Here is a 12,636-nt window from a genome sequence, read left to right on the forward strand (position 1 = left end):
GACAGGCTGGGGGTGGGGGCACAATCCCCAAAACTGAGGAATCTGGACTATGATTTGCAGATTATATAATCACAAAGATCTCTTTTGGCCCTGAAATATGAACAAGATAAACCAGTGACGATTTCATTAAATGTTTTATGTTTCATCCTGTCACAGAAGACCTTGATCTAAATAATTCAAAATAGCTTTATTAAAATGAAGTTACTAAATAGGAGTATGCTGTATGTTTCTGGGCACTAAATATGTTTTGCTTATTTGAAAAAACAAACTGAATGTATACTACTCCCACTGACGTCAAGTGGAGTTGCAGGTTCATTGCTTCTCCAGAAAAGCCTCTCTATTTCTGTAATTTTGCCAGTTGTGGGGTATGTTTTATCTAGTGTGATAGCTGCTTCATCTTTTCATCTGGATTCAGTGTTAATGGTATCACAGTGTGAGTTCTTTAGATGGCAATTTCTACCGCGATAAATTTCCAAAACTATAGACAAATACATCTGTGAAATGTATACTTCGGCTGGAAAATTATTGTTAGGCTCAGAACTATCAGATTTACATGTAAATTTTAATCCACCCATGTACAGAGTAAGATCTCCATCATGGAAAAATTGAATGCAAGGAAAAATAAGAGACTCCTATTTTTAGTATAGCCTACAGCACAGTTCCCTTTCAATACAGTATAGTGAATACTGAGACTTTAAGTACCACCTCTTGTGAGCTCTGCTGCTGGTGAAGGAACCTCCCACTGTAAGTAATATCACTGATGCCAGTGACACTCTGTATGTGTGCACTGACTGGGTGCCGTAATTGCAGACAATTTTAGTTGCTAGAATTATATAAAAGTCAGCAGCTGGTCAGACTAGCCCTAAAATATAGTGTAGTCCATGTTTTTTTCCCAACATATATCAGTGATATTTCAATACAATGTGCTTAGGTATTATTATATAATTAACAGTTACTATATAGCTTGTGGTTATTCAACTATATTTTTTTAAATAGCATTTGTAATGTTACAAAGAGATCCTAATTCTTACAGAAGCAAAATTCCTGCAACTTAACTTCACTGTTTTTTTTTTTTTTTTTTTTTTTTTTTTTTTTATAATAATAATAGTGGTAGGCAAGTATGTTTTGCCTAATTTGGATTATACAGATACTTAAGGAGGAAAAAATGACAGGACAAAGAATGGGCTAAGAAACAGCTAAATGCATTTATGGCACTATTAAAGTTGACCTTATGAGAGGCAAATTGTTACGTGGTGCCAGGATCCTAGATGCAAAGGAGAGAGCTACAAAAATTCATACGACAAAATCAAGTAAAATATTATTCAATACATATATTTTAACATAATATGTAGTGTGGCTGAAAGAAAGATGAGAGAAGGCTCTATCTTAGCTAGAAGATGGTGGCAGCTGCCCACTTTGCTTAAATTGAATTATCTGTAAGAAGGAACATGGAGAGGGTGATGTCATTTTCAACTGTAAACTCCAAATAGAATTTTTCAACTTCTCTCAACTTTTAAATGAATATTTTGTACTAGATTGCAAATGCTGTAAATGATTTGATTTTTTCCCTCACCTCTAAAAATAAAAACAACAAAACAGAATAAGCCACTTGTGAAAGGCAGCAAATACCAAACCTTGCCAGGAAAGCTGCCTCGACCCGCACACAACGGAGAGCAGGGAGCGTACGACACGTCAAACTCGCCAGATGCCTGTGGAGTGAATGACAGTGAGGACAACAGCACCCTGAGCCTGCGTATGTATTCATGCACCTCTGAGAGGCAGGGGGAGCATTAAGGATGGAGGGAAAAAAAAATTAAACTGTTTTGAAGGACTGGGACATAACATGGTATATAATACTATGCCAGAAAGTTGTTCTCCTCTTTTTAAGGAGGTACCAGAAATATTCCAGTTTACTTCACTGGAAAATAAAGGATGGGCTTAAGTTAGCATCTCTGCTGCACTGGATCATGTAATTTGCTTAGCTTCACTGATAGCTGAAGTGAAAAGAGTTTTTAAGAGATTGTCAGAAATGGGGAGAGCATTGGAAGAGTCAACAAATCTATAGCTAAAAATTGGAACTTTGGGAGATGAAAACATAATAGCACTATGAATAATAAGCAGTACTTTCAATCAGTCGATCACCTGAACTATCTGACCTCTTTCTTAAAAATAAAAGCAAACAAAAATACACAGCCAACTACATCAAGATGGCCAACTTCATGACAAAATGTCTTTTTAAAAAGTGCCTTCCCCAAGATACTAGCTTATATGTTAACAAAAAAGCAGAAGGGGGGAAAAAAGCATCTCATTCTATCCCACCACATTTTATTCTTTGACAGTTTTACAATATAGCCAGCACTAATGTAAGTGTTTCAGGTAAAAATCTGAGTGCTGGCACTGTATATTGTAGGTTGTGGGGACCATGGGTGAAAAATTAACTTGCTAGATCCAGAAAACCTGAGTGGACTTAGAAATTGGAAATATATTCCGCATCTATATATATGTGAAGCTTTTCAGCTCTGCCTTCAGCCAGATTTATTGACAGGTAACACTACAGTCAGGCACAGAACCAGGATTTGCCAAGGACTAGTGAGGATGGAAGTTTAGTCACAAGGATCCCTTATGATTTTGACATGTTTCTCATTTAATTCTTACTTTAGGTCCTATGGTCCTGATTTGTAACAGCTGCTAGGTGCTGTATGTTCAAGATTTCAGTAGGCTATGTCTTGTTTAGGTATTTTTGAAAAGTTGTTCTGTGATCACAACATTGGAGTTTCATTAATGGGCCACACTTTACTTCGCAAAATACAAGTGTAGGTAATGCATAAGCCATGCTGTTATGGCTTTAACTGCAAGATTATCCAAGGATGGTTGGTCTTGTAAAGGCAAGTGTTCTTTTTCTACAAGCAAGCAGTTAATTCTTAAGTAAACTGAACTAACAGATTTTTTTAATGTGGGAAGTTGGTTTGTTTGTGTGGAGTACACTTGTTACACTTTCATTCGATGAAATTTGATGTAGTTTTAGACATTGAATCAAGATGTTGTGTGGTTTTATGGAGATAGATAATACATGCTTAGTATGTTAAAATTGTCTAGGAATAGTTGAAAAAAATCTGAGATAAATGACCATCTCTATATATTTAAGGTCTCATGCACACCTGCGCATTCACTTTCATGTAAACCATAACTGCTTCTTTTCTTTTTGTTTCTGCTTTTAATGCTTAGCTCACTTCTTTCCTCTTCTGTAACTTTATTTTGCTGGTGTTTTATCTTCTTTGCTTCATCTGGCTTAATGCTTCTTGGAATGACTGAAGATCGCATCAGGAGTGTCAGTGCACCAGTGCTAGGTATTGTATCCAAACAAGATGCTACTTCAGCGTAAATTCTGCTACTTACTTTTTCCTTTTTCCTCCCTTTCCATTTCCTATAAAATACTAATTGTGAGTGGGCCATCTAGGTTGAATTTCTTATGTGCAGTACCCTAAATGAATTACCTGATTTGCTATATAGCATTACAATAGGATTTTTTTTTTTTTTTTTTGTTTTTTTTTTTTTTTTTTTTAAGATACTTACTCTTGGTCTCGCTCTGTTTTCACTGGTCAACAATAAATTCCCAGTCATTTTGATGGTGTAGTTTCAGTATTAAGAGTAAGCAAAGCAAGAGCTACTCCAGTCTAAAGACTTACATAACCTAAAGCTTGTTTATTTTTTCCAGGTACTGTAGTTGTTCCAATAAAAGATTATTATTATTTTAAACCTTTTCTTACACAACTATTTTTGTCAATGTCCTTAGACTACAGTAGCTACAACAGCATTTCTGCTAGTGGTAAGAACGGGGTTATTTTAAACCTCCAATGGAAATAAATTGTCACTATAAATTACTGTAAAATATTAAATGCTATCAATGGATCACCTGCAATGTAAAGATTTTAAAGTAAATGTTTTTATGCAAATTTACTTATCCACTGTTGTAACAGTAGCAGCTAGAAGCAGAGGAAATGAGAGAACCTGTTATAATGAATACGTGGCCAGGCCCGAAGTCCTCCTGATAGGAGGAAGCAGAGTGAACACAGAGCTAGTATAAACCTGGCTGAAGTGATGCTGATTCCAGGCCTCTGTGACAGACTTTCGCACAGTTCTCCCAGGCCTGACGTGTGGGCGACTTGGCTGGGCCACGTGCTTGCTGATACCTGATGACAGTAGAATTAAATTTTTAATGAGAATGTGTGCAAAGTGGTGGTATTGACATGGCACTTGGTTCTTTTTGGAGACAAAGCATAGTTCCGCTCAATAAAAGCTGATGGGAATGCAATTGTGTCACAGCAGATTTTGCTCTTTTCTCTTTAGGTACAAAGGTACCTTCAATTAGTTAAAATAATGCATTTAAATATAAATGTTTGGAAAAAAACAATACTATTTTACCCAACATTTTATTGTCTTCTTTATATCAGCTGTACAGCTATTATTTTTTCACCCTCTGGGCAGGCTGTTATGTTTTTATACAAGGACACTTTAAAAGCTACCATCTTTACTTTTTTGCTACGTTTTGTATTAAAATATTAGCTTCCCAGATAACTTAATGACTCTGTACTTTGTCAATTAGTATAAAGCATGACTATATTACTGCTTTTAACCCAGGAGAAACAGAGACTGTGGATAGTACAGTAGTCTCGGACGACCTTTCACCTCTTTCTTCGGGCACGGATTCAGGTCCCCAGTCTCCGTTGTCTCCAGAAAACAGGAAGAATCCAAAAGGAATCAAGAAAATCTGGGGAAAGTAAGATATATGTGTATGTGTGTATATATACTTAGTTCCTCATCAAAGCATTTTAATGCTTTGAATAAATGAATCCAGTTCTTTGCAGTCTGAAGCAAGAAAATTCAGGAAAAGTAGAGAAATGAACAGTAGTGCCAGCAGAGGCATGCTGTTGGAAAAATTGAAATTCTTTACTTACTTTCTTAATCTAATGCCAACAGTTTTGTTAGTTATGAAAAAATAAATCATAGCAAGTGGTTCATTATAGAAGTCACTGATTTAAAAAGTGAGGGAAAAAGAAGAAACAAGAAGTATGTGGACTGAGTGGTGTTTTTTTTTTTTTTTTTTTTTTTTTTTTTTTTTTTACTGTGTTCAGTTTATCTCCTTCAGGACACCACGCAAGCGTGCCCTTCAATGTGGATTACTTGGGTTGAAGGGTCACAGCTGCTTTACAGAGCTCATCTTTTCCCTAGAGTTAGGTCTAGACAGTGTTTTCCTACAACTTCTTGGGCTACTATTTGAGTTAGTTGTGTGGGGCTTACAGGAAGATTACTAAAGCTTTTAGTTGTTATTATAATTTCCCTATGAAACAAAAAGTGTTCCCTGTTGAAAGCTAATATTTATGTTTTGGCACTCTTGTCTTTAAAGAATTAGAAGAACTCAGTCAGGTAACTTTCCTGCAGACGATCTGGGTTTGGCAGAGTTTCGAAGAGGAGGTCTCCGTGCAACAGCTGGACCTCGCTTGTCCAGATCAAAGGAAACAAAAGGACAGAAAAGGTAATGATTCATTCTTTTCCTTGCACTGTGTATTACATAGTATTGTTAAATATGCTGAACAGCAATATCCTCCTGTTGTGAAATACATTTTGTCCAACCTAGTTCATTGCACATGGAATTTCACTATAACTGGAAAGAATTTCTCTGGCAGAAACATTTTCTAAATAGATCCCCTATCTCCACTCCTTCAACTGCAGGCAGTATTACTAGCTGTTTGTTAGCATGTCACAATTTCACCTTGTTAAGACCATTTGTAGCAAAAAAATTTATCTCATTGTTCTCTCCTGTGGGAGTATCTGTTCATGAGAAGAAAATCTGAATAGTCAAACTAACAGGGCACTATTACCACAGCGTATACTGTGGTTGTGGAGAATGGTTGTGGACCTTTGTTACTGCACAGAGCAAAAGCACACTGCAAGGCACATTGTAGTACTGTCCCTGGACATGATTATGTTTCTGAGAATAACCACAATTTTCTCCTTCTGAGTTTCAAACACTTTTTGTGCTTTTCAGTGACTACAATGCCCCATTTGCTCAGTGGAGCACTGAAAGAGTTTGTAACTGGCTTGAGGACTTTGGTCTTGGTCAGTATGTCATTTTTGCACGGCAGTGGGTGAGTTCAGGCCATACACTGCTAACCGCAACACCTCAGGACATGGAAAAGGTAATAATTGGCAATTGTTTCTTGCAAGTAACCATAGATGTTGATTCTGTACAACCAAACCCCTTCAAACAAATAGCAATTCTACCTTTTCTGAAATCTGTGGCATCAGTTTTTGTAGATGTCTGATAAGGTGAAAAGAGCTATAGGCAAGGCTAACTATTTGTTACTGTTATAGGAAATGGGAATAAAGCATCCACTGCACAGGAAGAAATTAGTTTTGGCAATTAAATCAATAAACGCAAAACAAGATGAGAAGTCCGCACAACTGGATCATATCTGGGTGACACGTAAGTGTTTGAAGAATTTTGGAATTGTTTAGGAAGGGTTTTTCTACTTTTAAGTATTTTCAGATCAGACAAGTGGTTCTCAGAGTAGGTGAATACAGGGTTTACCTTTTTTACCTACATACACTATAGAATATCAACTGAAACACAGTATTGGGTAGAATACTTTAGCACATAGCATTAATATTTTGATGCCTTCTGTGGTACGCATGTTTCTTGAATGCTTTCCTGAAAACTGAACGGTAGAGTTGCCCTTAGTAGTTCCCCTGGAAGTTGCACAGTGTAACTAACTGTGGGGTTACTTGAAATAAAATATAATGCAAGTCCTCACTCTGTGGAAAATTTTACCATTGTTGAAATTTAATGCTCTTAAAAAGAGGACTGGTAACCCCTTGAACACAGAGCTTATGCAGCCCAACTTGAAGGAGAATGAGTGTAAACAGGGGTGTGGAGGAATAACAGGAGCTAAATTATGCTGTAGAATCCACGCATCCAGTCATACACACTATTTAAAATACCCTGGGGCTATTATGGGCAAAGCTGGTTTGGTGGGAATTGCTTTTAGGCTTCCACTAAGAGTCTGTCCTTTAGAAAGAAGAGGTGGAGTGAGCTTCCCAAATGCCTCAGAGGATGCCTGTCCACACGTGAAGGGCTACATTCTCACTGGTCTGGGTTGTTTTTCACCCTGTTCTTCTATCCACAGGATGGCTTGATGATATTGGTTTACCTCAGTACAAAGACCAGTTCCATGAGTCCAGAGTTGATGGGAGAATGTTGCAGTACTTAACTGTGGTAGGCTAAAATGCTTTTACCTCAGTTTAGCCAGACTCTGAACTTTACAATGTGCATGAATTGGAGAATTTTCCTTTGAATGTGAGCGGTTAAGGAATTTTTTGCAATCCAAAAATGGTGGCATTAGTAGTTCATTCATGTTGTTTAATGCATGATTACTATTACAAAGAAAAAATAACTAATAAGACAGTATCATAGCTGGCTTCTGAAAAACAAACAAAAAACCAATATACTTTCTTCCACTATCATACAATGCACTAAAATTAAAGATAAAATGACCTTGTTTACATTCAGCTTCTGGAGAATTTTGTTCTTCTCAATCAGTTAGCAAGATAATACAGGAAGCCAAAGATGAGGAGCAAAATCATTAACCTGTAAAGCTCTGACCAAATTGGCAGCAAACCATACATACAGCTATTGTTTATTATTACACAGTTTCTCTGCCCAGGTTTGGATAATTAAATATTTAATTCTGCTCCTCTGCTATGAAAACAATGAATTGTTTAGCTGGTATCAAAAGTACAGCCTTTTCTATACTACTTGAGGAGCCTTTGCTATGAAGCATGATCCTCACTGTACTGTTTTAGATACACATTGCAGCTGCAGTGGGCCTACCTGCATCAGGTTCTTAGCCAGATAGTTAGAAAATATCTGGACTGTTTTGTACCTATGACACTCCTCTCTTCTCCTCCTCTCCTTTTTTTTTTTTTTTTTTTTTAATTCTTACTGAGAAAGCTCTAAGTCTGCTTCAGGTTTTATCCAAGACTTACTATGGTGTGATTTTTTTTAAAAAAAACAGCTCAAACTGTAGTTAGTGTGGTTTATATAAAACTACATAGCAAGCTAAAAATCTTATTTATTGGGGCAAGAATACTGGCTTTAGTGTAAATTCTGTGCCTCTTCTTTTACAGAATGACCTTCTCTTTCTGAAAGTAACCAGTCAGTTGCATCATCTGAGTATTAAATGTGCCATTCATGTGCTGCATGTCAACAGTTTTAACCCCCACTGTCTACGCAGGAGACCAGCTGATGAGGTAAAAGAATATTTAAGTAATTTAATTTAAACAAGCACCAATTATTCCATTCCAGCCAAAGGGGACAGAAAATTAATAGCATATATAATATCCCAGTGATTAGAGTATTATTATATATAGCCTCAAAAGCAATAGGTACATCACTTTCCATCTCTGACATATACAGCACACTCACTGATAACAAATCTATTCCAGTTATAAGTAAGTGCTTGAGTCTCTTATTGTTTGAACCTCATGCATTCCCCTTTTCTTGAAGTTGAACAAATAATTTCTAGTTTGTTCAAATATTAAGAGAATAATTTGGAATGCTTTTTCTTTGGCTTGTCTAATTAAATTGTCAGAATGAAAGATTTTTGTCTTACTTGGTCAGCATAGCTTATTCTTAGTCTTCATATTAAATGACTTGATAATGATGCTGATTTCAAAATGCTTTTTCTCCACCTGCATCTATAGTGACCATGTTCTACTATTTGATGCAGAATGACAGGTTTCATCCATACTAGAATATGCCTACTGTCTCATCAGAGGATGTTTGAGAGTGGCTTTGAACAAAATCAATACTTGAGAATTGGAGAAATATTGCTAATTAGGGAAGGAAAATAACTGTGCATTTATATCTGAACTGAGGACAGATAATGAGAATATGCACTGACAGAGCAGGCTATACTGTCATCATTTTTTCTGGTTACCTTAACAGAATAACGTTTCACCTTCTGAAGTAGTTCAGTGGTCGAATCACAGAGTGATGGAATGGCTCAGATCAGTAGATCTGGCAGAATATGCACCAAATCTTCGAGGAAGCGGAGTGCATGGTGGCCTCATTGTGAGAATTCTTTTAAACGTTTTACTGCATGTGTATTTAAACCTGACAGACTGTACTACAAAATTTATCTTGTGTGGGTCAAGCAGGAAGAAACAAATACAGACATTTGCAATCTGACAGCATGATCAGGACTTAAGAGTCTCTGGATCTGATCCATGCATATAAAAAAGAAACTGATGGAACGTTTTTTTTTATAGTCAAAGATGAGCAGTGTACAAGTGTTTAATAATAACAGGAATATGCTTTTAAAAAGTTGTACTATGGGAAAATTACTTAGTGATACTTTATCAATAAGAGTTTGTTTAAATGGTTTGAACAGAATTCTGAGCCAACAGCTTGCCACAGTAAATAATTGTCTTGAATCTGCAGCAGTCTCGCCAGCAATCAGGAATGAGAATTTGTTTGGATTCAATACTAAACTACGCATACTGCATGTTAAGTCAGAGTTCTAAAATACTGTGATTCTAGTGCCTTGGATTTTTTGCAAAAATTAAATAGAAAAAATTGTTCTGAGATTAAGTTTATATTCTCACAGTAATACAACAGTAAAAGTATAGCAGAAAATTCTGAAAACAGTTTTGTTCAAATAGTTGGAAAGGCGGTGTTTATTTTCATGCATTTCTCTTTCCAATCCTTGCTATCACTAGGGAGTTATAAGAGAAATTTCTCTCATAAGCACTGTAATGGTTTACCATTGTGACTATTTAAGCATATAAAAAATAAATCTTTTGACCTTTTTTAATAGATTCTTGAACCTCGGTTCAATGGAGACACGCTGGCAATGCTGCTGAACATTCCACCTCAAAAGACCCTACTACGACGCCATCTAACCACCAATTTTAATGTATTAATTGGACCAGAGGCACAACAAGAAAAGAGAGAAATAGTGGAGTCAACAGCATACACACCTCTAACCACCACTGCCAAAGTTCGGGTATATTCTGCTTTCTAAAATGGATTTTTTTCTCTACTCTTCCCTCTCTTATAAAGAAAATAAGGGACAAACATGGGAGGGGAAAGGTCAGTTCTGAGAGAGATTTTAAACTTCCCTTAGTTCTAAATATCAAAACATTCAATTTGTATCTGTTTAAATCTGCTTTTGAAATAAGCATACAATCTCTTCTGTCTTTTCTTAGACAGAAACTTCATCTAAATGAATTTAAAATTAACTGCAACTTCCAATTTGAAAACAATTAAATGTTTAGTACAGAATCTACTTACTTTAACTAAAGTATAGCAGTAAATCAAAAAGGAGATGAAATTGAATGTGTAAAGAACAGCCTAACTCAGCCTAACAACTCTTCTTGTTTTAAAGACTTGTTTGTCTTCCATTTTAGCCAAAGAAACTTGGATTTTCACATTTTGGAAACTTAAGAAAAAAGAAATTTGATGAATCAACAGATTACATTTGTCCTATGGATACAAATTCAGGTGCTACCAATGGTACTCAAAAGAACTATGGTGGATACAAAGGACTTAGTCCATTCACTGATAGGGAACTGGATAAACTGGATCAGGTGGGACAAACAGACTGATGCCATTCTCATCTCATCCTCTCCATGCATTCCAAAGCTTGCAAATAACCTAGCGCTAGCACCTAGCATATCTGCTACATCCGCATGAACTCATTGAGAAAGTACTGGGTATGGACACTTGAAAAGAGTTCTATACTGAGGAGGTCAGGGTAATTTTTTTTAAATCAACATAAGCATAAACTCATCCATCTTCAAGCCCTTTTTCAGGACTATAACACCTTTACACTATGAAGATCAATGTATTTTGATACTTAAAGTGGAGGCTGCAGTAAACACAAGACTTTTGTGCTTCCTGTTTTCCTAATCTATGAGTATGACAACTTTTTTTTATATATATATATATCTTTATGGGTGGTTTTAACGTAATAAATTTATTCAGACTGATTTGTACAGAAGTATCAAGTTATATATTAAAATAGATCTGGACTGTATATTTTCAACAGACATTAATGTGTCCAACTGAATTCTTTCATTAAGTACAGTGGGAAATTATGCTTAAACAGTATATATAAAAACAATGCATCAGTAATGAAAAATATGAATAAACCAATAACTGAATAATTCAGTTTTGTTATCCAGTAGTGAAAGTGTGTCTAGACATCATACAGATAAATAATGAAGACTAAAACCTATGAAGCTTCATTCAAATTTGCTGCAAAATTTTGTGTAAAGGGATGTAAACCCTGAAAAATGGAACCCCTAGAGGCTTGTGTGAACTTTGTTAACACACAAGAATTGGAGGCAGCTTGGGTAAACTCTCATATCTCCGGCGACCGTAAGTGAGATATGACATTTTAAATCTAATGAAGAATGGTCACAAAATTGAAAAGACTAACTGTGAAGGTCATCTTTTCATTTGCATGGTATACTGCATCTAACATTGCATTTTCATTATCTAACCCACTGTCTTTTTCAATGTACATCATGTTAGTAAAATAAAGTGCTGTTTTTGAGTACCAAATCCTGATGGTTTTGAACAGACATACATACTTTAATTTAGTATGGATGTCCAGTTACACAGCTTAGCAGCGTACGTGAGTGTGTTAACTTTGAGCCTATTGCTTGTTACATGCAGTTGCACAAGTTTTAGAAAAATATTGTATTTTTCATTATGACAATAGTCTTTCAATTAAGCAAGATTTCTAAGCATGTGATGATGCAGTGAAACCATGATGCCCTAGAACTGATGCTCTTTCTTTAATGTAAGGATTGGTAGGACTGTGTCACGAAGGACTTAAAATTGTCTGTCTATGTAGGGGAAGACTATCAAAAGTATCTGAAGTAAGTAAGTTTTTCATCTTCTGGAAAATACTACTCTTCAATGATAATATCAGTTAAGCTATTTATTTTCTTGCGTGAATTACATCTCTAGTTTCACAAAATAGGTCTGTCCAAATCAGGATTCACTCTGCCCATCATAAATGCATTTTCACCTACTTCACAGCATGAAGGTATTTTTGTTAATGTGTAACTTTACAAATGAAATTGTAGTACTTGAAAAATCTCTGATTTCTGTGCATTTCAAAGTCAGAGATACCTCCTTGAACACGCATGTAGAGTGAATAAAATTGCACGTCTGATTTGATCTAGTTGCTGAATACTTTTACAGATGGAACATTCAGAAGGAACAGTAATGCAAATAGGGGCTCTTTCTCAAGGCATAAACAATCTTACGGTATGTACCAATCCACTCTTGTTTTAATGTCACAAATGTATTCTGCTAGAATGTTTCAGTGAGATTTGATTGTTATTGGTGGTGCTTAAGAAAGAGTAAATGGGTCAGCACTCTTGTTGCATACCTCATTATAGCTGCATTGTCACAGTCCAAAAAAGTTTTCACTTCTAAATTGCAGAAAAGTATGATTAATGTAGCCTTATTTTAAGTCTTTGTGAACTCTACTTGTTTCTTAGACTCAGCAACAGATATTTATCCACCTTAATGCTTATAATTAAATGCAAACATGGCTATTA

The 12,636-nt window shown here is 35.8% G+C and overlaps 1 protein-coding gene across 11 annotated transcripts in view; it reads left to right on the forward strand.

The window, feature by feature from the left end:
* The window catches only part of PPFIBP2 (PPFIA binding protein 2), a 90,200-nt gene that overhangs the window by 74,421 nt on the left and 3,143 nt on the right, over positions 1 to 12,636 (forward strand). For 7 of the 11 annotated variants that reach the window (XR_009958444.1, XM_062576099.1, XM_062576090.1 and 4 more), the window contains 12 exons: positions 1,600 to 1,753; positions 3,315 to 3,347; positions 4,639 to 4,777; positions 5,405 to 5,533; positions 6,047 to 6,197; positions 6,373 to 6,484; positions 7,185 to 7,273; positions 8,185 to 8,307; positions 9,005 to 9,130; positions 9,876 to 10,064; positions 10,468 to 10,647; positions 12,275 to 12,340. Coding sequence is in view for 10 of the 11 variants with exons in the window: in XM_062576099.1 (XP_062432083.1) it covers positions 1,600 to 1,753; positions 3,315 to 3,347; positions 4,639 to 4,777; positions 5,405 to 5,533; positions 6,047 to 6,197; positions 6,373 to 6,484; positions 7,185 to 7,273; positions 8,185 to 8,307; positions 9,005 to 9,130; positions 9,876 to 10,064; positions 10,468 to 10,647; positions 12,275 to 12,340 (1,491 nt within the window). In the remaining variant the exon portion in view is untranslated. Of the gene's footprint in view, positions 1 to 1,599; positions 1,754 to 3,314; positions 3,348 to 4,638; positions 4,778 to 5,404; positions 5,534 to 6,046; positions 6,198 to 6,372; positions 6,485 to 7,184; positions 7,274 to 8,184; positions 8,308 to 9,004; positions 9,131 to 9,875; positions 10,065 to 10,467; positions 12,349 to 12,636 lie in introns of those variants that run through there. The other 4 variants (XM_062576094.1, XM_062576091.1, XM_062576100.1 and 1 more) reach the window with 4 other exon arrangements.

This window comes from Rhea pennata, chromosome 5, assembly GCF_028389875.1.
Source record: "Rhea pennata isolate bPtePen1 chromosome 5, bPtePen1.pri, whole genome shotgun sequence".
Lineage (NCBI taxonomy): Eukaryota > Metazoa > Chordata > Aves > Rheiformes > Rheidae > Rhea > Rhea pennata.